This window comes from Pseudorasbora parva, chromosome 14 (genome assembly GCF_024679245.1).
Source record: "Pseudorasbora parva isolate DD20220531a chromosome 14, ASM2467924v1, whole genome shotgun sequence".
Lineage (NCBI taxonomy): Eukaryota > Metazoa > Chordata > Actinopteri > Cypriniformes > Gobionidae > Pseudorasbora > Pseudorasbora parva.
In genome coordinates this window covers 23,060,148-23,087,216 of record NC_090185.1, presented here as the reverse complement: position 1 = coordinate 23,087,216, position 27,069 = coordinate 23,060,148, and the positions used below count along the sequence as shown (strand labels likewise).

Below are 27,069 nucleotides of genomic sequence, written 5' to 3'. Positions count from 1 at the left end.
ATATCTTCAAGGCCGGAAGTGGAACACCATCCAGCAACCAAGCACTGGGGATTGTAGTCTGGGATTGGGGGATTTTCACTCATTTTCCAATTTTCTCTCCAGAAGTGCTTTAAATGTCCAGAAGTGCTCCAGAAGTGCTTGAAATATTTAAATGCTAATACTTTATTGTTAAATGTGCACTTTTTAGTCATCTTGTTTTTTCGACCTGCACAGATACCATATATTGTGATACCATAAGAATTTTTTGAAGCTTTTTCCCTTATTGATTATGTAATCTTCAACCACAACAATGGAGGAAAAAACGAGGTAACACTTTAGAATACTGTTCCATTATTAATGAATAACTACACAGGAACAAATGAGTAATGCATTATTAACACTCCAGTGTATTACGTGTATTCCCTCTACTCATAGTGATGCCACTGAAGCCCCTCATTGTGCCTATATGTGCAAAATGTGTCACTGGCTTTTTACCTTTTCAAAATAAATGAGCAGTTTGGGGCGGGGCTGTTTGACCAATGGCAGATGAGGAGAATGTTCTGAGAAACCTGTGTGGATTTTAAGTATTATTTAAAGAGTTTTCTCAATGACAATGTAATGCTACTAGTCTCATGATAGGTGTGAGCTGACATTTAATTTTTGAAGTGCTTCCAGTAAGAACTGACCTTTTCTAACATGTGGTGAGTTTTATGTCTTTGCTCAGTCATTCGATTAAAACTAGAGTCTTTCTCTAGAGTCTGTCTCTGACCACATTCAACGAGATCGACCCCCACAGGAAACTGCGGAGAAGGGTCGAAACCATCTTTCCACTGAAAAGGTTTGGTGTTTGTCACATCTGACAAATCAATCAAGATGTCAAATTATAAAATGATGTCCAAAAATCCACACTACAATCAACAATGTGTGTTGTTCGAAAATAATTTTTTTATTAATGAAGCTCTTGTTTCACACCTCCAAAAATACATTTTACCCAAGGCAGAAATGTGGAAATCTTGGTGTAGACATTGGGTTTTGTAGGAAAGTTACAGTTGTTTCTCTGATTAAATGAAACAACACCGACTGCAACTTTGTTGCACACCAAAGGTCCTCCAGAATCACCCTGAGAAGTGGAGAAATTACAGGCTGTGAATAAAATTGAACTGCTACACTGTTTGTGATTAGTCTAGAATATACTTTTTACCTGGCAAAATCCTCCATGACCACTTGCACACACCATCCTTGAGACAGAGTAGTCTCTCTCCCAGGCCTTCTGACATGCTTTTTTATCAATGATTGTGACATTAACCTCCATAAGTTTATCACTCGCTGCACCATTGGTGGTTCTTTTCCCCCATCCTGCAACACTGCATTGGGTCTTGGCCTTGATGTCCTTGTCTTTCTTTGGTATGGAGATCCAGTTGACTTCGTTGCTCTTTTTGACCTTTTCCTGTAACTATAGCAGGCAGTTCAATCATTAATGCGGATCATTTTCAAAATGAATATAAATTAGATGACAAACTTAACCAAATCATTTTACTTATAAGGATTATAGGAATACTATGTATTCTACACTCTAAAAATGCTGGGTTAAAAACAACCCAAGTTCGGTTGAAAATGGACTAACCCAGTAATTGGGTTGTTTTGACCCAACGGTTGAGTTGTTTAACCCCACTATTGGGTTGTTGTAGCAGCGGTTGGGTTAAATGTTGCTTAAGACAACCCAGTTACTGGGTTAAAACAAACCAATCGCTGGGTTAAAACAACCCAATTGCTGGGTTAGTCCATTGTCAACCAAACTTGGGTTGTTTTTAGTCCAGCATTTTTTAGAGTGTAGTACTTTATAATTGCTCCATACACCAATAAGCCAAAATATTATGACCATCTGCCTAATACAGAACACTGTTGGTCCTATGCGTGCTGCCAAAGGCATAGACTCTACAAGACCCCTGAAAGAGGTGTCCTGTGTATCTGGCACCAAGATGTTAGCAACAGATCCTTTAAGTCCCGTAAGTTACAAGGAGGAACTATATTGGATTAGACTAGTCTAGGGAATTTGGAGGCCATGGCAACAACTTGAACTCTTCATCACGTTCCATTCTCACATTGATTACTAGAATTGATTAGCCTAGAAATCTAGACACACCCTAGCGGCAGCAAATCTAATCTGCCCGCGAGTGTCGTCTAGCAACTCTCAATACCCGTCTGAGCTGTATTCCCCTAACTCTTGCCGGGCCAAATCACATCGTGTATAGAGTCGGTGGGCGGGGCCATAATGATGACGGCTGAGTTGCGTTTGCGTGCTTCTAGTAAACACAGAAGCTGGCGAACGGCGGCGGTCTTTCTAATCAGCTTTGACCACGACTCGGAGTTAAGCTTTTCTCTGAGAAAAGAACAAAGAACGGCACTGAAGTCATTCTTAAAAAGGGAAGATGTGTTTGGAGTTTTGCCGATCGGATACAGCGAATGTTTAATCTATCAACAAGCTCTGTTTCACCTTCGTTGCTCTGGTTGGTGTAGCACTATCCTATCGCGTGCAGAGGGAGTTTGAAAGACAACCGTTTATCCCACCCCTCTATCTTGATGTGGGTCAGGCTTGTCAGGCTAAGAATTGATTGTTTGCTCAGGCAACCCAGACCTTGACATGTAACCATAGGAGATTATCAACGTTTGGTGATAATGGTGATAATGTTTAGGCTCATCAGTGTATGTTTTTTAAATTGTAAAAAGAAATACAAGTACTAAAATATTTTAACAAATGTATTATTATTCAGTTTGCTAGCTTTGTATATGTGCATGATCTTATTCGTATAGTTTGCCCTGCAAAACCTCGCTGAATCATTTACCTGAAGTAGCATGATGTCATTTAGCAGACTTTGAGATTCATACCCAGGGTGGATGTGGTAGAACTTGACATTCATGCGGCTAGAACCATGATTGTGATCATGAGCTCCAACCACAACTGTCAGCTTCTCACCTCTGTCAAGATGAGGAACAAAACAAGCACTTTAAATAAGGACTGTTCAAAACAGAGTTTTGCATTTTAGGCCTGAGCTATGAGCATTTACAAATATATATTTGTAATAACAAGCTTTGTTATGATGCTCCAATTGCAAAGCCACACATAGCCTACAGTATTTATCTCAACTTCAGCAACTTTAGTTGTCATAGTATGTGTCATTCTGAAAAAAGTGACACCAAGTGAAGACCCTTTTGCAGCATTCTGGGACTCTTTGACTTGCAATGATTTGTTAATTGAATGAAAAAACGTACTGTGTAAAGCAGTGCGCTGCCGTCATGACAAACTGTTCAGACACAAGAAAGCCACCGCATATGTGTTGGTTCTTTCTTTGTATAGAGACCATGTAGGGTCTTGAATGAGGTTTGGCTTCTGTGCCATTCACTATACCCACTTTCACAGATGCTGTGAGAGAAATCAGTTGAGAAAAAAATGAGAAAAATGAGAACCGCTGGTTAAATGAGAAGATACATAATACTACAGAAGTCTGTCATTTTCCATTAGACTTACCTGCAAGGGCCAGATATGGTAGCAGAGTGACTAGCAAAAGCACAGAGACGATCATGATGCTGTTCTGGGAAGGTTTCTCTGGAGTACTAAAGTTCTCTTCAGTGTTGATGAGGGCATTTAATGTAAAGTGGGCTGGTTTAGCCCCCTAGTAGTGCTCATACTTCCTCTTTCACAGCTTCATGTGGGTTTCACTTTGCAATGTCGTGGAAAAGATAAGTGTTACAGTTCTTGATAGGAGTAAATGAATCTACCCTATGTGTGATGTAATCCATGTCTAATATTTCCTGTAAATTCTGTTAGATGTGAGAAGTTAGTTGAGAGCTTAGAGAAACCGACTCACTATTTAAGTGTCCCTTATCCTGAAGTCCATTTTGCAGAGATAGACTAAAAATACAGTGGTACAAGAGGATTTGGTTCTGGTCCTATCTGTCTATAAAGCCTAAAAGAAAAATCTCGTCATGTATTTTTAAAAAACTCTTCAGCTTGTGATTATTATTGAGTGGGGGTCATAACTGGTCCATTCAGTTCGTACGGGATAACACTTATAAAAGCTCTGAATGTGCAATGTATATCATTAATTAATAGCCTGATTCTATTTCCATTATCCATGGTAGACAATTAATATTGGGGGCAGGGGAGGAGTTGCAGCTGATTTCTTTTTCTGAACCCCTTCTTAAAAGTTTTGCATAAATATTTTTATGACTTAATAAAACGCAATTTAAATCCACTATAGTATGATTTTATTCAAATATTCATTATTATTTGCTTTGTTTCCGCTGACTAAGTGACAGGTACCGCCTACTTCTGGTTTTAAATGACAGCCGATGTCTGGTTTTAGCAGCAGGCACTTTCGGCTGCCATTGACAGCAACTTCTTGCTGCTAGCTGCTAGCTGCTAATTATTTTGCAGAACTAGCAAGATTTACAACTCAAATTCTGGAGGCTTTTTCCATTACTGTTTTTATTTTATATTTTATTTTGACTCTCTCTCTCTCTCTCTCTCTCTCTCTCTCTCTCTCTCTCTCTCTCTCTCTCTCTCTCTCTCTCTCTCTCTCTCTCTCTCTCTCTCAGCATGTGAATGGCTCTGGCCTCCATTGCTAGTTTTGAAGTGACTTTTTGGAATTAGCAACAGAAGATTGGGATAGAATGCATTGGAAAGTTCTACTTCATCATTAAGATACCAAAACATAAAGAAATGCTACTTATTATTTGAATGAACTGAAAATGTATTCAAATAAATAGGTGTAGTGATTTTTACTTTTGTCCACCCAAGGACAGTAAGTAAGGTAATGACTGGTACTCACGTCACCGCTGACGTTGTGATTTTTGGATCAAACGTCACTTACGGTGTGGTTATGAGTACATCAGATGACCATCTTCCCCACTCTTAGTTTGGGACACTAGTCAAGGTCTTTTACCTTGGCTGTATGAGAACACTCAGAACAGGAGGCTGTCCAGTCATTTAGAATGAATGTAAAGGGGGGAGAGTTGGTCAGCTGATTTATCTGAAAGATTGGTGAGATTTCTGACTTGTAGAGCCTCTTCTGTATTATCAGCAAGGAAGGAAGGAAGACACAATTGTAATAAAAAGATTTTATTAACAAAAGATAAACAGAACAATTAACACAACTACTAAATGAATACAATGAATGATAAAGGAATAGAGTGCAGAAGATGTATAAAATACATGTGAGTAAGTTGAGTGTGGCTATAGAAGAGTTACGCTATCTTATGGAAAGATAAACTGCTGAATCTCTGAAACTAAGGTGAAGAACCGTATTATGCATCAAACAAATAAATGAAAGATTATTTGTTATTAACTAGCATCAGTTATATTACTTCTAATGTAAATTAGAAAATCATATACTGATAATACAACAATGCCAAGGTCTCTAGAAAGAGGTTTGGTTTGGTTTACGTTCCACGTGGTTGAGTAAGCAGTCCGATGGTGATGACTTCTTCCGCTGGTTTTGCTGGGAGACAAAGAAGCTGGAATCCATTTTGAACAGTCTTGAACACAAAGATCTGTGGGATGCTGATCTCCTGGGGCACCAAAGGGTCCTAAAATCTGGAACACGCAGATGAAGCGATGAAGTAGCTGTAGAAGGTCCTTAATCTGGAACACGCAAATGAAGGAACCTTGAAATGAAGATTTGCTCTCTTGAGCTTAACCTTGTTGCAAATGTCACTGTGTGTCTTCTGCCTCTTTGGGCCAGACACTCAGAAGTTGGTCAATCTGCTCTGGTCTCTCCTGCATGTAGACTCAGGACGTGCTGCAGGCATCTCGCTTGATAAAACTCTGAATGTAGTGTTGGTTAATGTCTCTTTCCTCAAAGGCTGGAGGCTCAGAACGTTGTCGTATCTGTTGCTGCCTCATAAGCTGTAGATTCAGATCCTCAGATCTTGTGTTGTCTCTCTGGTTAAACCAGAGGCTCAGAACTTGGTTGTCACAGTCTAATCCTCGCTGGACAGACTCAGAACCTGGTGAACTGTTTGTCTCTCTCATGTGGAGGCTCAGAACAAGGAGTGTCTGTTGAAAGGGTACCTTTATCCTTTTCCGAATAGGAGGAGATTACAATTTGGTGCCTCTCCATTCCAGTGTTGCTATTGGCTGCTGGCATCAGAGGGGGCTACTTTCCCCTGTGGAACTCATTTGCATACTGTACACAGAATTCTTTAAAGTGTCTTTAAAGTTTATCATGCATTTCTCACTTTCCAAACTACCATCAGAATACCCTTGGCAATATACTAAACAAATAGACACCAAACATGATGGAAGAAGATTGAACTGTCATGCGTTGATTCATTTGTTCATTAACAGCTGAATTTGTGTAAGATGTTGCATTACAAATAGCTGTCACTGAGAATACTTATTTCTCTGAATAAGTATGAGATGTATGCGTGTAGTTTACATCAGTCTTAAGGTTTCCAAACATAGTTGTGAATGGATTTGGATGGATCATTTTGGTCTTTCTTTGCTTCACCCACTACTGCTGAGGTCCTGAGGAATGTTTATGGCCGTCACAAACCAGGACATTAGGGATCAATCTCTAGGTGGGTGAAGGGCAGAAACTGCATGTGGACCAATGAGAAGTCCTGTCCTTCCTGGGCTTGGTACCAGAGGTCTTCTTGCCGTCTGGCTGTTGTCCAAGCATCTTTATCTGATGGTGTTGGACATTTTGTTTGTGCTAGTCCAACAAGATCCAATCAAAATGGAGCAAACCTTTGTCCACTGTAACAGGCAAAGAGGGGCCCGGCCATAAACTGTACTGTCCACTACATAGGTTTAAAGTGATACATGCCATGAATTTATTTTAAAAGGAAATAATGCACTTGGACACAAAAATATGCAAGTCATTGCCCCTGGAGCTAAAGAATCTCAGTGTAATATAGTTATTCCAGTTTTGGCCATCTTCATTGCTCCGTGGTCCAGTTCTGATGCTCACATACCCACTGTTGGCGCTTTCGGTGGTGGCATGGGCACTCTGACTGTCTGTGGCTAGGCAGCTCCATACGCAACAAACTGCGATTCACTGTGTATTCTGACACCTTTCTATCAGAACCAGCATTAACTTGTTGAGCAATCTGAGCTACAGTAACTTGTCTGTTTGATTGGACCACACAGACCAGCCTTCGCTCCTCATGTGTATCAATGAGCCTTGGCCGCCCATGACCCTGTCGCCGGTTCGCCACTGTTCCTTCCTTGGACCACTTTTGATAGATACTGACTAGGGGTGTGCCAAAAAATCGATTCACAGAAGAATCTAGATTCTCATTTGCAACAATTCAGAATCGATCTGAAATGTCCCATGAATCTATTTAATAAATTAATAAAATCTGCTGGCTGTTCGTCTCCATTTTGTAACTAGCCTATACGCGACTTAGAGTCCTGCAACGGCATAAAAGTGGCAAATTTTGACATTTATAAAAATCATGGGCGGGGATGCGGACGGATAATTATCTCTGTGCGGGCGGGTAGTGGCGCGGATGAAAAATATGTGCAATATTTCTGTGGCGAGGTGGACAAGCGAGAGAGCGAGCGAGACCAGGGCGTGCCCACGTTACTTTTGTTTTGTTTGGTTAAAGTCTTTTAAATGTTCCAAATTACCATTACACATACACGCAACAACGATATGCCATTTGAACCATTACGTCACCACCACTGCGACAGTGCAAGTTTTGTTGAAGCCTCTCGTAGCCCAGTCAGAGCGAGCGTTGCAGGAGTAGCAATGGATGAAGTAAAAGTAAAGTTGGTGAGTGGAGTAAATGAAATTGTTGACAACGAGTCTTTAAAGGCAGAGCATCTTTCATTAGCCCATTCATGACGCTGTTGATATTGAGAGGTGCAAGATAAAAATAAAGCATTTTAATTTGAATGATTTTAGCGAGCGATTTATCGCGGGCACGGGTCGGGTAACGGCCCAAATATTAACGGGTCTGGGCGGGTGCGGATTTAATTTTGATATTTTTTTTAAATTGAATCGTTTTGAATCGAAAATCGTTTTGAATTGAAAATCAAATTATGAATCGAATCGTGGCCTCAATAATCGAAATTGAATTGAATCGTGAGATGGTAAAAGATTCCCACCCCTAATACTGACCTCTGCAGACTGGGAACACCCCACAAGAGCTGCAGTTTTGGAGATGATCTGACCCAGTTATCTTGCCATCATAATTTGGCCCTTATTAAACTTGCTCTTATCCTTACACTTCCATTACACACACATTTTTCCTAATTCTAACACATCAACTTTGAGGACAAAATGTTCATTGCTGCCTAATCTATCCCACCACTAACAGGTGCCGTGTTATAATGTCATGCCTGACCGGTGTTTATGGTTGTGACAATGAAGACACTTTGACGGATTGATGCTTGCCATGTGATACTTTTATTGAAAAAAAGTTTAGTTTTTTTTGGTTAATTAAAGATTAAAGAATTCAGGAAAATGTGTTTTTTTTCTTCATGAAGTAACAGCATTCATTTTTTTATGTATCCATGGAAGATATGCTGAAATCTTAGTATACACATTAGGATACTCAGGTGAATTACAGCGATTTACATCACCGAAAGATGTGATACCCACTGCAGTGTCTCCACAAACCAAAGGACCTCCTGAATCGCCCTGTTAAGAAACAGATCAACACGTCACTAAAATGCTATATCACATTTAAAACTCAGTTCATAAAATGATTACATACTTTGCAGGATCCACCTCGGCCATATGCACACATCATCTGGGAGTCTGAGTATCTCAGTTTTCTTTTACTTTTATTCCATTTTTTTGTACATGTTGTGTTATCCATTATATTCACATTGACCTCCATTAGACGATCACTCCCAGGACCTTCCATGTACAGACGTCCCCAGCCTGCAACACTACAGTCAGTTTTTGTTTTGTCACTTGATTTTTTTATTGGTAATGATATCCAATCAACATGTTTGCTTCGTTTGACTTTATTCTCCAGCTGTAATTCAAAAGCATTCATTAATAAAGACAAGATTTAATAATCTTCCATAAGATTAAACCACAGTTTATTATAATGATTTCTCAGTTTACTATGAAGTTAGTAAAGTATAGCCCTAAATGTGCATTTTTTATTTTATTGTTTTAATTATTTTTTTGTAGCCGGAACTAGATATTTACCTTCAAAAGCATAATGTCATTCTCAACAGGTCTCTCACTAAATTTTGAATGCTTGAGGTAGGACTTCACTCCGATGCGGATTGAACCTTCATTTTCTTTTTTTATGTCATGTGCACCAACCACAGCTGTCAGTATTTCATTTCCTCTGAAAGGTATAATAATTAATGTTTCTCACAGTTTTATGCATTCTTTTATAAAAGCACATTAAGCATACGTATTTGACATAACAAAACTCTTTTAACTACAGACATTCCATGAATAATCAATCATTATTGCAGTTTAGTCTAAATAAAGTCTTACTTTTTTCTGCAATGTGCAGCCGTCAAGACAAACTGATCAGAAATGAGGAATCCGCCGCAGATATGTTTATTGTTCTTCTGAAGAGAAACCATGTAAGGTCTCGAGTGGGGTTTGGCTTCCCTGCCGTCAACTATACTCACATTCACATGAGCTGAGAGAGAGAGAGAGAGAGAGAGAGAGAGTTGTCACTTCACTTATGCACCACACAAGAAACACGAGGCATCAGCTCAGATGCTGAGACCATACTGACATATTTTAATAATGAATCAATATTCAGTTCAGTCCAGCTCACCAGTGAAGGTCAGGTGTGGCAGCAGAGAGGCCAGCAGGACCAGAGAGATTATGATGATGGTCATGATGAAGAAGACGATCAGTGAGCTCTTGATGACAAAACACTTTATAAACGTTAGGGTGGGTGGAGACACTGAGCTGCCAGTACGTCTTTGTTTCTTTGGTTTGTGGATGAGTAAGCATTGTTCTTGTTAATCTTTGTGGTTTCATGGACCACAGTTCATTTTCACAGACTGATTACATTCCACAGTTATCAGCTTTCTAATGCTCAGCTTTCTCACATCTAATGAAGTTTTATATATTTCAATTAAAAACAAGATGAATACACATTTGGTATGCTGTCTTGTGTGTTATACCTTGGAATAAAAATAAAATAAAATAAAAAACTGCTGCAAGGGTGTTTCTAATATAACGGCTGAGGGAGTGATGGGGTTTGCCTAATTCTGTGACACCAAATTCTGTGACCCTAGGAAGCGCTGTATTTTGGTCTAACCCAACCTAATCCCATTTTTAACCCTACCGTCACTGCAGTGCCTATCAGGTCAAATAATTTGGCATAATTGGGTCACAGGTTTACAGAATTCTTTAGTTACACGTGACAGATTTCACATCATTCTCTCTTCTGACTGCTGTAATCAAACTCTCAACATTTCCCCCTATTATGGAAAGTTGTTGAAACTGTCATAGATTTTTTTCTGTCTTCTGCATTAAAGCTTAAAGGGTTACTTCAGCGATTAGCATATGGCTTTCTATCAGTAGAAACCCTGGCATATACTCGAATGATCGTGCTCCCCCCTCTCTTATCCCCCTGAGACAAGAGATTTATGCATTTTATTTCTGGAAAAATTACTCCAGTGATGCAAATATTGTCGATTTGCGTCATCGGTAAAATGTTTTGCCAGACGCTAAAGATTACAGCCAGCAGAGGGAGCTATTTCCACGTTTTCAACTCGCACACGGGGGATGGGGTCACACTCACAGCGCAGCTCGGCTCAGCTCAGGCATTCATGGAAACGGTGCGGCCGGTGGAGCAAAGTGAGGATTTTATCTTCTCAAGTTAATTCCTATGAAAGTTAATCTTCCAAAGGCATGAACTGAAAACACGGCAGACTGAACACGCACTGAGAACTATTGCCCCGAGCGCGGACGTGTTTACCTCAGCTCTCATCACGAGAGCTCATTCAGCTCATCACGATGCGTGTAATCTGACTCCTGCTGCGTTTGTGCTGACACTTCCTCAGCGGCTAAATCACAATATATTGAACACTAAGTTTTTAATTGTAGTGTCTGTTCTCTAACTGACCTGATTTTATGAAGATGAACGCGGTGGTGGGAAAGTAAAAGTGATTCAGTAGCGATGGCTTTGGGAGTGACCAGAGCCAAACAGCCCTATACGCTCACTACGCAAGCTGCATAGGGCCCCGCAATTTACTCAAGGCCCCGCCTCTCCCTCGTGTCAAAGCGCGTCAATCAATGTTAAACACTGATGAGAAAATTAAGCAGAATTATCCTTCTGGCCATGATAGGGGAAAAACACCATGAGAGTGAATTGCAGGAGCAGCAATCAGGTAAACTTGTGTTCTCTCCTCTCCAAGTTTGATGTCAGCAAATAACAGTAAAGTTAAGATGATGTGCATCTCTTCTGTTGTCTCGCTAAGCTGGACAGGCAAGCTATGCATCTCTTGGTCTGTCTAGCTAGCTAATGCCAGCCGCTTTCAGGGCTGTGTTCTGTGTCTTTGTGCCTGAAAATTAAAATTATTTAAGTGTTTTTTTTTTATTTTATTTTTTTTGATAAACGGCAAAGGTGTTTCTTTAAGATCCGCGTGATGAACATGCATTCATATGCGTGTGCACGAAACAAAACGTGTATTTTCCAGTAGAAATATCCGTGTGGATACCAGACCAACAGAACCATATATGGTTCTCCTCCTCATCATAAGTGCACATAGGTTACATACTTTTAAAACAAGACAATGATTATCTAGTCTTAGTCAATGTTTAGTTAAAACTCTTAACTACTGCACAAATTATGCAAGATGGAAAGCAATGTATTGACATTGACTATTGATTTATAGGCTATATTGAAAATGTTGATATTAATTAGCTGGACATATTGGTTAATATGGATGCACATCTCTCAGTAAATAATGACAATAAATCAAATATTGCTTTAACATATATAATATAAAACACAGTAGCATCCTATGGCAAGCCATTTTACCTTTTATTTATTCACAATTTGTGCATTTTTAATGTCAATAAATAAATGTTCACTGTTTACATTGTGAATTCTTGATATAATGTATGGAATTTTTACTAGTAACAATCATAAATCATAAAGATTCTTGATATCTGAATCACTAGTTTGTTAAACATTACAGGAGCCAAGCCATATTATAAATAGTATTTTATATTTGAAAATGTATAAAATGTATAAAAGGAAATCTGGGGGAGCCCGTTTGAATGGGTCTGATGCTGCTTATAAATTGTGTTATCTATAATTTGCAGGTGCTATGCTTAAGTTTGTATGTAGAGGATCATCTGCCAGTACTAGCACAGACCAAGATGATCCACATCCAGCCTCAGCCAGTACTAGCACAGACCCAGATGATCCACATCCAGCCTCAGCCAGTACTAGCACAGACCCAGATGATCCACATCCAGTCTCAGCCAGTACTAGCACAGACCCAGATGATCCACATCCAGCCTCAGCTAGTACTAGCACAGACCCACATGATCCACATCCAGCCTCAGCCAGTACTAGCACAGACCCAGATGATCCACATCCAGCCTCAGCCAGTACTAGCACAGACCAAGATGATCCACATCCAGCCTCAGCCAGTACTAGCACAGACCCAGATGATCCACATCCAGTCTCAGCCAGTACTAGCACAGACCCAGATGATCCACATCCAGTCTCAGCCAGTACTAGCACAGACCCAGATGATCCAAATCCAGCCTCAGCCAGTACTAGCACAGACCCAGATTATCCACATCCAGCCTCAGCCAGTACTAGCACAGACCCAGATGATCCACATCCAGCCTCAGCCAGTACTAGCACAGACCCAGATGATCCACATCCAGCCTCAGCCAGTACTAGCACAGACCCAGATGATCCAAATCCAGCCTCAGCCAGTACTAGCACAGACCCAGATGATCCACATCCAGCCTCAGCCAGTACTAGCACAGACCCAGATGATCCACATCCAGCCTCAGCCAGTACTAGCACAGACCCAGATGATCCACATCCAGTCTCAGCCAGTACTAGCACAGACCCAGATGATCCACATCCAGTCTCAGCCAGTACTAGCACAGACCCAGATGATCCAAATCCAGCCTCAGCCAGTACTAGCACAGACCCAGATTATCCACATCCAGCCTCAGCCAGTACTAGCACAGACCCAGATGATCCACATCCAGCCTCAGCCAGTACTAGCACAGACCCAGATGATCCACATCCAGCCTCAGCCAGTACTAGCACAGACCCAGATGATCCAAATCCAGCCTCAGCCAGTACTAGCACAGACCCAGATTATCCACATCCAGCCTCAGCCAGTACTAGCACAGACCCAGATGATCCACATCCAGACTCAGCCAGTACTAGCACAGACCCAGATGATCCACATCCAGTCTCAGCCAGTACTAGCACAGACCCAGATGATCCACATCCAGACTCAGCCAGTACTAGCACAGACCCAGATGATCCACATCCAGTCTCAGCCAGTACTAGCACAGACCCAGATGATCCACATCCAGCCTCAGCCAGTACTAGCACAGACCCAGATGATCCACATCCAGCCTCAGCCAGTACTAGCACAGACCCAGATGATCCACATCCAGCCTCAGCCAGTACTAGCACAGACCCAGATGATCCACATCCAGCCTCAGCCAGTACTAGCACAGACCCAGATGATCCACATCCAGCCTCAGCCAGTACTAGCACAGACCCAGATGATCCACATCCAGCCTCAGCCAGTACTAGCACAGACCCAGATGATCCACATCCAGCCTCAGCCAGTACTAGCACAGACCCAGATGATCCACATCCAGCCTCAGCCAGTACTAGCACAGACCCAGATGATCCACATCCAGCCTCAGCCAGTACTAGCACAGACCCAGTACAGCCAGATTCACCAACAGTAAAGCCGTCTTCAGCAAGTAATATTTTAAGATTCTATAGAAAATACTCTTCAATAAATATTGTTTGTTTGAACCTCATTCTTTTTTTCAAGGATTGTATTGGGAGCACTAAGGTGTCAGGTGTAACTGCATGGCAATGGCAAATGGCTTACATAGCTCACGGGTCAGGTAAGAGGGCCCCTTAGCAGAATTTTGCTTAGGGCCCCAGGGAGGTCAAAATCGGCTCTGGGAGTGACCTCACAGGGCAGCGAAGCCTTCTGGGAATTGTAGTCTTTCCATGAGACAAAAAAAAATGTTCTGTCTTTTCTCAGTCTAGAAAGCACCAAATTCAAAAATAATTTCACATTTCTATTACATGTGACCTAGTTTAAATACAGATTCATCTTCCCAGCGCTGAAGTACCCCTTTAATAAAGCCTAAAGCTCATTGGTCCATCTGTTGTATTTTTTTTTAAAGGGGTGGTAAAACACGATTTCACTTTTCTAACTTTAGCTAGTGTGTAATGTTGCTGTTTGAGCATAAACAACATCTGCAAAGTTACAAAGACTTTCAAAACTTTCAAAGTTTAAAGCAAAGGGAAATATTTGCTTTTAAAGAAAACAATTTCTAAGGACTACAGCAAATGGCCGGTGAGAACTACAGCCTTTTCTCCAGGGTAGCTGACATCAGCAGCCCCCATATCTACATAAACCCCTCCTCCGAAAATATTAAATAAGGGGGGCGAGGCCATTTTTTATTGCTGTGGAATAATAGGCTGGAGTGCCGTCGGTCGTGCAAAGCCAACAAAACACTAGGGGTGTCCCCGACTAAGGATTTACACATTCGAATCAGAATTTTCGAATCTCTCTATGGTCGACCGATAGTCGAATCATCTATGTTTGTGTAAACCATAGACTGGAAAAAAATAAACGGTATAAACGGGTTGGGAAGGGCAGGACACTAGTCAGCAGGAGACTAAGACTATTTTTATTTTACTTTACACACGGCACACAGCCACCACTTTTAATAAAGTGATCAAAACTAGGCTACACACATTCGTAAATTAACCGTTCTCTCATAACATTTAAAAGGCGGAATCGAAACACAGAACATCACACAAATATATAAAAGAACATTTTGATAAATAAACCTAAAAAAATATCTGCCTAGAGAGGAAAAGTTTAAATGCGTTTATATGCATGTTCTTAAGCCGATTGTGCCTTAAGGGGGTCTCACACCGGACTGAAGCTCAGCGCCGTGTCTCAGGCAGGCAGACGTGAACATACGCGTAAGCTCAATTTTGAATCGACTTCTGACAGAAGAGCTGCACGATGAGTGTATCTTGTAGCACAGGGTGAAATCAGTATATACATTCACGATTTGAGGGAAATATACATTTAATCGCCGCGGACGGGCGTCGAATGCCGCGTCGGTATATGTGTTCGAATTTTAAAGGCGCGGCACGTCCGGTGCGAAGCTCAGTGCCCTTAAAGTGGCAACCGCTCAGCGCCGCGACACGTCTATAACATTGATATTGAGCACCCCCATATTGCCTAAAATGGTATGATCCTCGTTTCATAACACCCGCGAAGATTCGACCATGAGATCAGTGGTCGAATCCGGTCCTGCATATTGATGCATCGAATCTTCGACTATTAGGGGTCACCCCTACAAAACACTTTTATTTTCACTGTTAGGTCCACTCAGTTCAGCCTTCCTAGGGAAGGGGGTAGTTAGGGATTAATGGTTCAAATGTAAATCTTGCTTTCTGTGCTGCACATTTTACGGAGGGGATTGGTGACCACTGAGAGCAGTCCAGGGAGAAAACGAACTTGAAGACATCTTGGGAGGCAACATCAGACAGGGTGATGGTGGAACAATCCAGGCAGGAACACCAGGAACCCGAGGCTTGATGTTCTCTCTCAGAATTAGCTCTAGTCTTGGCTGTCAGGCAGTAGGAGACAGTGGCCAGGGAAACTCAGGGCAGGAACCAACACAAGACAAGACTCTAGACAAGATGACAAGAAATAACAGACTGACTGACTGACTGACTGACTGACACCTAGCTTGAAAGTATTTTTTATCAGTATATTTGAGAGAGCGCTACAAACCTTTTCACTCTGCCACAAGGATCATTTAAGGTCCTCCAGAATGATGCATCATAATGTTTACTGTTATTAGATTTTAACTTCATAATAATAATAATAATACATTTAATAAAAACCTGTTATAAAAAAGTATACTTATTATTTGAATGAACTTTGAAATATTTTTTTATTTATTTAAATTAAATAGGTTTAAAGTGATACATGCCATGATTTTATCCAATTATTTTAAAAGGAAATAATGCACTTGGACACAAAAATATGCAAGTCATTGACCCTTGAGCTAAATAATCTCAATGTAATAAAGTTATTCCAGGTTTGGAACATCTTCATACATACCCACTGTTGGTGCTTTCGGTGGTGTCATGGGCACCCTGACTGTCTGTGGCTATGCAGCTCCATACGCAACAAACTGCAACAAACTTTTCCGACACCTTGAGCAATCTGAGCAACAGTAGCTTGTCTGTTTGATCGGACCACACGGGCAAGCCTTCACTCCCCACGTCGTGCAGCAATGAACCTTGACCCTGTCACTGGTTCGCCAGTGTTGCTTCCTTGAAGCACTTTTGATAGATACTGACCACTGCAGACCGGATACACCCCACAAGAGCTGCAGTTTTGGAGATGCTCTGACCCAGTCATCTTGCCATCATAATTTGGCCCTTTTCAAACACGCCTAATCCTTAAACTTGCCCATTTCTTCTGCTTCTATAACACATCAATCATTGAGGACAAAATGTTCACTTGCTGCCTAATCTTTCCCACCCACTAACAGGTGCCGTGTTATAATGTCATGCCTGACTGCCCAGTGTTTATGGTCATGACAATCAATGAAGACACTTTAACGGATTGATGCTTGCCATATGAGAGAGAGATTTTTACCCATTACTTCATTTAGACCCTGATCTCTGCGGTCAACCCCAAAGTTCCCAGTTCCTTGGGAAAGCTCCCGGGTGGAAAATCAGCTAAATTTTTTAGAGTAATTTCAGTCGAAAAAGGCCTTTATATGTGGAGGATGAAATCTAGTGGCAACTGGAAAGACATGCACAGTCCTACATCACCGGAAATAATTAGCCTAATCTTCTCTGTACTTAAGAATGCGATGGAAACACAGACAGCAACAGGTCTGGGTGAAAAAAAAGTTAATGGGAAAAAAGTGCATGCTTGTTCTGGGTACTGTCAGTGGAAATTAGAAATCGGTGGCTTTAGAGAGCAGGGGATGTTGACCTCTGGTGTTGAACTGAGAAAATTGCAGAGGTAGATGAAGTTGGAGGGATGACAAATTATTCCAAATAATATTCAGTTGAAATTGAATTATCAATTTATCTTACAATTCAGCTTTGTAAAATCTGACACTGTAAGGGTTGGGTAATTATTGCTACAGTATATGAATCTCAGCATTGATTTAGCATTGTCTGTGGTAATTTGAGTCAAAAGGCATTTATAATGTGCACTATACGATCAAGTTGTGCAGGCATCCCTCAGTTTTATGCTGCCTCAACATGCTATAGAAATGATAATAATCACATTGGCCTTGGACATGAACAGCCACTCAAGTCCCACTGGGAAGATATGGGATAATTTTGATACCAAAGTCCTAAATTGGGCGACCCATATACTTTAAAGGATGATGAATTGAGAAATCAATGTTCCCTTGAGCCTTTGATATATGAAAGATCATGTAATATAAGAATATCCTGTACGTTTGGGAGCTGAAAACTTCCTTGTTAGTAAAAGAAAAGCTTTTATAGACACCAGGCCCAGAAAATGAGGCTCTCAAATCAATGACGTAATAGAAAGGGGAAAACGGCGCCTCTATGTGTACACTTGCTTCTGTGACCCCGCCCACCGACTCTGGAGCGAAACTGATAGCGTTACCGAGCAATAAACATGCTGAAGATATCAAGACACTTGTTTCTTGAGAGAGCCTCAGAACCAGTGTAGAAAATAGCCTATTACTTATTCATTATGATGTTTCTGAATGTAAAAACCACACAAACGTCATTAGTTGACCTCAGACAACAGTATAAAAAAACAAAAACAAAAAACCCCAGTTCATAACACCTTTAAACATGGGGTAGGGGAGAACGATTGCTGCTGTTCATATTCACTTTTATTAATAATTATTTGAAGCATATGTTTTATACACAGCAAACAAGCCTGTGTGTGACCGAAATTGACTCAAGGTGACTGTCTATAGTGCTGTGAATGTTTTTTAGTTGTCAAAGAATGGGAAGCTAAATATATAATTTTGACTTTAAAGCTGCAGTCCGTAGTTTTTCTTCTTTGTCGCCATCTCTGTTCGAAAACTGCAATTGCAGTTATTGGCGAAATCACAGCGCCGCGCCGGTGTGTGGATACTGTCATTTACAATCACAGACTCTACTAATTGAATTTAGTATGACCGACATAAGAATGGAGAAAAAAGCATTGCAATACATCGCAATGATTAATCTAACAATCGTTTATCATATCACGTCAAACTGCATATTATGCTTTTTCAAATTCTTAATGTTATCAGGATTGTGTGGCTACATTTAATGTGTATTAGGGCTACCTGTAGTAGTTTCCATTTCTGTGCAGTCTAATTTCTAATCGTCATATACCAACACATTAATGTGGAGTAGAGGCTCCCTCATAGCAAGCACAAAATAACTGATGTTACCATAATGCACATAGCAAAACGAGAAAGGCACAACAAAGAAAACTCCTTAACTGCATGAATTAAGCGAACAGTATAGCCTCGTTCTTCCCAAAGCCAGAATAAGGAAGTGTCCGACACAGGAGGTGCGTGTCGTGCAGAGGGCGGTGTTCAGCAGTAAGATGAATGACAGATCAGAGACCAAATCAATGCCTGATCAGTCATATCTGACGCATATCATTAAGAAGAGACACAGAGAGAGGTCTGTGCATGTTTTAACTCTTTATATCGAATAATTCAGTGAGAAATGAATAGAATGATATTCTGTATGACGAAATATAATATGTCAATATTTCTCCTAATATAAGCACTTTTGGACTAATAGCTAAACTGAAAGCTGTTCTTTGCGATCTCTGTGAACACAAACGAGCCTTTGCAGACGAAAGAGAATGAATGTGCGTCTGATAATCTATTCAAAATATCGTTTCAACGAAAGAAACAGAATGGGCCTCTTTCTGTCAGGACGTTATCATTTGAAATGAAAAGTTTATTTAAAAAAATAAAAATAAGAATAAGTGTTATAAATCTGTTTTGAATTAAGTTGTTTTTCAAATAAATATTTCTGAGTGAAATCAGATTGTGTATGTGTTTTTATTGTACTTACCCTATAACTACATGAAACAAGGGGGAACAAGAGGCACTTTAATTTACAGCCCACACATTCATACTTACCCCGTAACTACACGGATAATTACTCCTTAATTAAAAAATACTTACAGTATAAAATATAGCTGCAAGCAGCCATTATCGGGGCCAAGCGCAAAGAAAAAGACAAGACATGCCAGCATGCCTGGAAGTCTCAAACCAACTGCAACAATGAGCCATTAAGGACCTATTAAGTTGATTTTAGGCAAAATAGCAGTAAAATTTGAAATACAGTCAATAATAATGATTTAATGGTTTATCATTTTCGACCAATAGGTGGCACTATTATGAAACTGATGTGGTTTAGTCAGATTGGGGTCACAATGACACATGCAAAGTGTGGTGTCAATATGTCAAAGCATTGCAGAGATACAGCCTCGAGTCATTTTTGCATCATGGCTCAACTCTGTTACAGTGGTATATGAAAACTGTTTTGTCTATCAACACAAAATCCATAACTATTTGCTGGCATGGTCTGAAGACAATACGGTTCAATTTAGGTGAAAATCGGACAAACGGTCTAGGATGAGTTTGAAAAAGTAAGTTTTTAACAAATAACAAGATGGAAGACAGATAGGTTTGCAAAATATGGCAAAATTGGTAACCATGTTCTCTGCATGAGCCAATGAATGTATTATGACCAGTTTCATTACAATGGGTTAATTTAATCAGAAGTTATTAGCATTTTTGTACATTTTATTACAACTTTTGACCACAAGGTGGCGCCGCCCCAAAACTTTTTGAGTACCTTCAGGACATAGAGCGGAAGACACATACCGAGTTGTGTACCGATACGCTAATGCATTCATAAATTATAGCATTAGAATTTTAAACAAAACTACTGCATTGAAGTCAATGGGAATTTCATGTTTTGTTTTATTATAGTGCCACCATGAGGCGCAATCCCACCAATTTTTTTTATGTGTCCTCATAGTGAGCCCATACATATGTGTGTCAAGTTTAGTGAAATATCTCATTTTGTTTTGGAGTTTAGACATTTATATGAAAAAAAAAAAACACGTAAAAAATGACTGACACTTGACTTTGGATTTTACTACCCCTTACTATCAATATTTTGAGATTTGGGCATTAGCATTTAACTATCGACCTATGTTTCCGAACTTCTGAGGCTTGTTTCGTCTCAATCGGACTAGCGGTTTCGAAGATATCAGCAAATGTTTTTTAAGCGCTAAATTACAACGCTGCGCAAACCATATGCTGAAACATGGCAAGTGTGGTATCACTGGACTCGGCAAGGATTCAGGAGACCAAAAAAGTTAGTCCCATCAAACCACACCCAAAGTTCTAAGCGTTTGAAAAAAAAACATATCCACTAGGTGGCGCTGTTCCGAAACATCTCAGGCTACTTCAGGGCATCGTGGTGATGACCCATACCAAGTTTCGTAACAATCCGTTCATGCATTGATAAAATACAGAATTTTAGCACATAATTCAAAATGGCCGACATGGTAAAATCTGATATCATTCGACTCGGCATGATGCCTTGAATCTAACGAGACCAATTTTATGATTTTTAAACAAATGGTTCAGAGGTTATAAGCCAAAATAAGCATTTTTCGTATCTCCAGACCAGTAGGTGGTGCTCCGCCAAAACACTGTATGTTGCTTCAAGTCATGCTTGTGATGACATGTACCAAGTTTGGTTTGAATACGATAAATCGTTGCGGAGATATAGCCTTTAGTGTGTTTTCGCAACTGCTACCTAAAATTTGTTCGCACGGTTTTCGAAAACAATTTGACGAATCAACATGATTTGCAAGATTTTTTGTTGCCATGGTCTGAAGATGATTTCTTTCATTTTTGGTGAAAATCGGAGCAACGGCCTAGGAGGAGTTTGAAAAAGTAGGTTTTTCAGAAAATTCAAAATGGCGGGAAAATTTGCATACCGGAAAATGACAATATAGGGTGCTATAGAATCGACTTGAGCCAAGGAATCAGAAGAAAAAAATAATTTTGTTTTTAGCGAGAGAGAATGAGTTAGAAACTCCAAATTTGGTGTGTTAATAATGGGACTATCCTCTATCTGTGTGCCAAATTTTATAACATTCCTGCAAGCGGTTCTATGGGCTGCCATAGACTTCCAGAGCGGAAGAAGAAGAATCTAAAGCGTTACCCAGAAAGCTTTACATAAGTTGTTGATCTATATTCTAATTTAGATAAAGAGTGTGATTTTATTTTTACCATTATTTAGATGTGTTGCTATATGCAGTGTGACTTGCTTAGACGTTTAATTTCACTAACATGTTATATGAAGAAGGGGGGCAACGTCTGACATCTGTTAATGTAGTACTACTCATTAGTCCTGCATAGTCACTAATGACAGACTATTCTAAAGTGTTACTGATAACGGTTATATTTGTGTTCTTGATGGTAATAGATTAATCTTCCCCATGTGTGATGTAATCCATGTCTAATATTTCTAGTAAATTCTGTTAGATGAGAGAAATCAGTTGAGAGCTTAGAGAAACTGACTGTGGTCAGATCTTTGAGACTTGCCAATATTTAAAAATAAATTGTAGGACGATTTTATGAAGCTCTTTATTTTACAACTCAAATCCTTGAGGCTTATCCAGCACTCTTGTTTCATCTGAAAAAATGTTTTGTTTGTCAAATAAAATTTATTTTATTTTAATGAAGCTGCACAATTTATGATATCATTCATTTCTTTTTAAAAATTCCATATTTGGTCCCACTTTACATTCCTTAACTACTATATACTTACATCAAAAAATAAGAACAATGTATTCGTATTGTATTGCAAAACACTTTTGCTGATATTGAGGTGGGATACGGGTAGAGTTAGGGACAGGTGTGGTGGTGTGGGTAAGTTTAAGGGTAGGGTTAGGTGTAAGGGAAGGGTCAACAGTATAATTATAAATGTAACTACAGAAATGAATTACAGATGTAACTACATGCAGTTTTTTTTTTTTTTTAATGTAAGTACAATGTAAAAACATGTATGTACACAATAAGTGCATTGTATCAAATGATTAATTTAAATGTTAGTACATAGTAGTTAAGGTCACCTAATATAAAATGGGTCCGGGAGTGTGTTGCCTAAATTATATTTGGTTGTGACAATGAGAACACTTTGACTATAACTGATGCTTGCCATGATATATGTTTATTTAAAGAAGGTTTATGAATAAATGAATGAAATTGTGTTTATGGAACAATTTGATAAACATTTCCTCCTTTTTAGTTTACATGAACTCACTCATTTAAAATTTCTTTGCTGATCCATTGAAGATATGCTGAAATCTTAATATACACATTAGGATGATTAGGTGAATTACAGCGACCAGCTTCAACGAAAGATGTGATACCAACAGCAGTGTTTCCACAAACCAAAGGACCTCCTGAATCCCCCTGTTAAGAAACACAGATCAACATGTCACCAGTGAAACCAGTTTGTACATTACCATAAAGTCTGTGAATCATCTTTTGTACTTACAAAGCAGGATCCACCATTGCCATGTGCACAGATCATCTGTGGGGCAAAAAAAGTAGATCCCCATCTACGCTGACACTCTGCCTGACTTTTTACAGTCATGTTTGCCTCCATTAGAACATCGCTCCCCCGGCCTTTAGTCGCCAGTCTTCCCCAGCCGGCAACACTACAGTTAGCTTTGAAGACTTCTCCTTCCTTTGGTAATGATATCGGTCTAACGTTGTTGTTTAGTTCAACTTTTTTCTCTAGCTGTAATGTAAAAATACAACCATTTTTAATAAACAATCTATTATAAGACTTGAATTTGTTGAATTTATACAGTTGTTTTTGATGTTAGTACAGATGGCGTAAAGGTTTCTTTCAAGTTGAGCTTATTTATGTATTATTATTTGCCTCTTTCTTTTCTGATGTTTACAACAACCATAAAAATTCCACAACAAGGTTTCAGGTTTTCTGCCTTTTTTCCCATTTTTTTGTTACTAAACGGAAACAATAAATTAAAACTGTAGGAAAGGCCATTTATATAGAAATGATTCAAATCCCTTCAGTAATTTTTAAAGCAAGAAACTGCAATAGAATTTCAAACAGTGGTTTGTGCTACTGTTTCCAAACCAGATATTCTTTTGAACAACTAAGTATTACAGGTTTTACCCTCAAAAGCATGATGTCATTCTGAAACGTCTTGGTTGTATAGTTTGGATGCGGGATGTAGGACATCACTCTGATGTGATCTGAACTCTTGCTGTTCCTTAAGTCATGAGCACCAACAACAACCATCAGCAACTCACGTCTGTAGAAAGAGCAAATTGTAAATGGTAATTTATGTCATAACTGATTTATTTTTGCATTTCATTCATTAACAGTCTAAATAAATTTTAACTCAACATTGCAGATCACACTAAACAAGTTCTTACCCAGTCCAGCAATGAGCAGCCGTCAAGACCCACTGATCAGAAATGAGGAATCCACCACAGTAACGAAGCCCATATGTCTGAAGAGAAACCATGTAAGGTCTGGAGTGGGGTTCAGCTTCCCTGCCGTTCACTATACTCACATTCACATGAGCTGAGAGAGAGAGAGAGAGAGAGAGAGAGAGAGAGAGAGAGAGAGAGAGAGAGAGAGAGAGAGAGAGAGAGAGAGAGAGAGAGAGAGAGAGAGAGAGAGAGAGAGAGAGAGAGAGAGAGAGAGAGATGGGTGCTGTCAGTCAACTTATTCACCACATCCAAATGAATAATTCTTCAAAATCATTGTAATATGCTGTTAAATAATCAATCTCACCAGTGAAGGTCAGGTGTGGCAGCAGAGAGGCCAGCAGGAGCAGAGAGATGATGATCATGGTCATGATGAAGATGACACTGAGTTATCATGGCAAATCACTGTATAAATACACTGTAAAATGGGTGGAGTCACTGAGAAGTCCCCATGTCTTTTTTTTCTTCTTTCAATATGAGCAACACAGTGATGAAAAGATACTGTTCTAGTAAATCCTCTCAGTCTTGCACGCAGATTAAAGATAGTTTAGGTGATAAGAATCCGGCAAGTGCTCTCTGCATGAATTTTAATATTCGATACATACTATGCGGTAATATGGAGCGGATATAAGGTTTGTTACCCTTAAAAGCACAGTTTCATTCCAAAAATGCAATATCTTTCATTTTGATGCAGGATATACAGGACAATCCTTCCAATTGTCATGATAGCTGAAAGACATTCTGCAAAAAGTAATCTTAATCAGCACATACAAATAAAACTCACATTTATAACTTCTTAAAATGCTTGCTTCTGATTGGTCGACACATTCTAAACTTTATTTGTATTCTTTAACTGCATCACTAAAGTAGTGCAGGCAAATTTCCATTATTATTTTGGAGAGAGGTCTGCCACTACGCAGTCTCACAAATGTCAATTTCCAAGTCAGTTGACCAAATTATTTCAGTTATTTACAAGAGCTTTGCAGTCTAAGAATAATAATAATAATAATAATAATAATAATAATAATAATAATAATAATAATAAAAAATGCTGGTTACAATGAGGAGGGAAAAAATATTATTATTATTATTTGACTCTAAAGATAAAACACTGTAAGACAATTACTATCTAAATTAACAGAATTTTAGACACCAGAAATCTCCATATTTTTTCGTTTTTTTCCATAACTAGCTAATTAATTTAATTCATGACTATTGGTCACATCTTTCTTTACTCAAGAAACTCTTTCTATACAAAGCCAAATGTTCATGCATTTTAGGAGCTGAAAAAATTGTTTGAGTTGAGTTTTTTGTCCCAGATGTGGCTGTTCTAATGGCGGATAAACATGTATGTCTGGCATTTACTCTTTAAAACACCCTTTTAACTTGATTTTGGTAGAATGTTAATAATATAATGACATATTGTAACGGATTCACAGAGGCAGGATTCAATTGCAAGTAACTCAGTTTATTATGACAGAAGTGTCACAGAAGTCAAAACTCAGAACACTGAAGAAGTCCGGATAAGACGGAGCAGTGAGAGAGGCTCTGTTGGCGACACGGGCAGGCTGTGAGCAGCTGTGACTCGGGAGGTCGGTACAGGTTTTCCGGGAAGGGATCCAGTGTTTCACGGAAGGGGGAAACGACAACCAACACGGAGACACAAGGGGAAACATCCAACAACACTCTGACAAAGACAAGAGAGAAACAGAGAGACTAAATAGGGTGAAGGTGATGAGTTGCAGCTGGTGCAGGTGATCAGCCACAGGTGCGTGATGAGCCAATCCCAGGCTCCGCCCTCACCTACATTCAGCACGCACCCAAGAGTGAGACAGGGAATCCATGAACCGTGACACATATGCAATACCATATAAGCCAAAACATCAACTTTGACAACACTTTAATTTTTTAAATGTCACAATACGAGGTAAATAGGCCTATGGCCCTGCACTGATAAAGCAGATAAATATGACAAGCAACAAGATAAAAATGTCAAACTATGAACAGTTTTAAACTAAATTACATTTTATTATCCCTAGTGAAAAATATACTCAAATGTATTTGAAATAGATTTATTTAATGCTAAATATCCTACACAATAATACATTTATATTTGTGTACCTAATATAAATACCCTGCATTATTGTACTTTTAGTATGCTCAATTGGTATACTTAAAGTCTTTTATAAATTATACAGTGATCATACTAGCCTTAGTAATAGTGATAACACATTTTAGGCTTAATGTTAAGCACCCTAAGGGCCCTATTTTAACGATCTGAACCGCAAGTGTCAAAGCGCTAAGCACAAGTAACTTTGTGGGCAGGTCTCGGCGCTGTTGCTATTTTCCCGGCGGGATAAATGGCTCTTGCCAGGGGCAGAGCGGGGGGGTGGCTAATTGGGCTTAAGCCCCGAATGTTTTGTCAAAAGCCCCGAATCTTTTAGTAAAAAAAAAAAAAAAAAAAAAAAAAACACTTAAACGTTGCTTCATTTCCTCTCAGTCTTTCGGACTGGAGCGGCAAAAAAATGAAACAAAAGCTCTATTACCGTATATGTGGCGGTCGGCAATGCATCGCACATCACTCAGCTTGTTTGCCAATGCCAACTGCCAATAAAAACTAACGAAGAAGAATATATACATCTTCTTCTTCGTCGTTGTCATCAGGGATTGGCGGGCTTTTGTATTTCACCGGCGTCGTAGTTCACTATAGTTAACATGGACATTTTTTAAAAAGGAACACTAAACCTCACCGGCCAGAGAGAGATTCTGCATCAGACGAACGTGTTACAGGTTTGTGAATCCGCTGTTGTAACACTTGAGTTGAACGTTAGGTTTTACTTATTAAGGCGAGACACGACAGGTGAAAACATAGTAAATTTTGCGATTTGGGCCAGTTTACTCCCTTGTAAGCATAACTTGTAAGCTTTCATGTCAAAATAAAAAAGGCAACATTACACATTTAAGGTGGTTATTTCATTATATTTTGTCACCGTGCGCCTTTAGATTTCTACCTGAAATCATCCAAAGTTATTCTAACGCGAGCTCCCGTGCCATCTCCATTCGCAGAAACCTGGTATCATTATAAAGCTCTCAGTCTCACACACAGCGCTGTCTAATCCAAATATGGGCATTTCCTTTGTAGAACTAACCAACTGCGAAAGTTTGCAGCCGAAAACCACATCTGATTGCTCATGGATTCTGATGTAGCAAATTTGTCAGCTAAGCACAAAGTAAACCAAACTGAACTCTAAAAATTAATAATGATGTTTACACCAAATTCCAATTTTACCTATGCAGGCTAACTTAAAATAGTCAA

General features: G+C 39.5%; 2 protein-coding genes across 2 annotated transcripts; both read right to left on the bottom strand.

The window, feature by feature from the left end:
- Positions 1-923: 923 nt before the first annotated feature.
- LOC137039763 (transmembrane protease serine 9-like) lies at positions 924-9,925 on the bottom strand. The gene is made up of 11 exons (XM_067415037.1): positions 9,742-9,925; positions 9,450-9,600; positions 9,150-9,294; positions 8,704-8,970; positions 8,478-8,627; positions 5,423-5,620; positions 3,506-3,650; positions 3,250-3,400; positions 2,823-2,955; positions 1,181-1,432; positions 924-1,099 (listed from the first exon to the last, which is right to left on the bottom strand). The coding sequence occupies exons 1-11, from the start codon at positions 9,803-9,805 to the stop codon at positions 929-931; spliced, it is 1,827 nt and encodes a 608-aa protein (XP_067271138.1). The 5' UTR covers positions 9,806-9,925; the 3' UTR covers positions 924-928.
- A 12,541-nt stretch (positions 9,926-22,466) lies between these two features.
- On the bottom strand, positions 22,467-26,826 carry LOC137039520 (mast cell protease 1A-like). The gene is made up of 6 exons (XM_067414824.1): positions 26,765-26,826; positions 24,061-24,171; positions 23,697-23,847; positions 23,434-23,572; positions 22,786-23,031; positions 22,467-22,700 (listed from the first exon to the last, which is right to left on the bottom strand). The coding sequence occupies exons 2-6, from the start codon at positions 24,122-24,124 to the stop codon at positions 22,545-22,547; spliced, it is 756 nt and encodes a 251-aa protein (XP_067270925.1). The 5' UTR covers positions 24,125-24,171; positions 26,765-26,826; the 3' UTR covers positions 22,467-22,544.
- Positions 26,827-27,069: the final 243 nt, after the last annotated feature.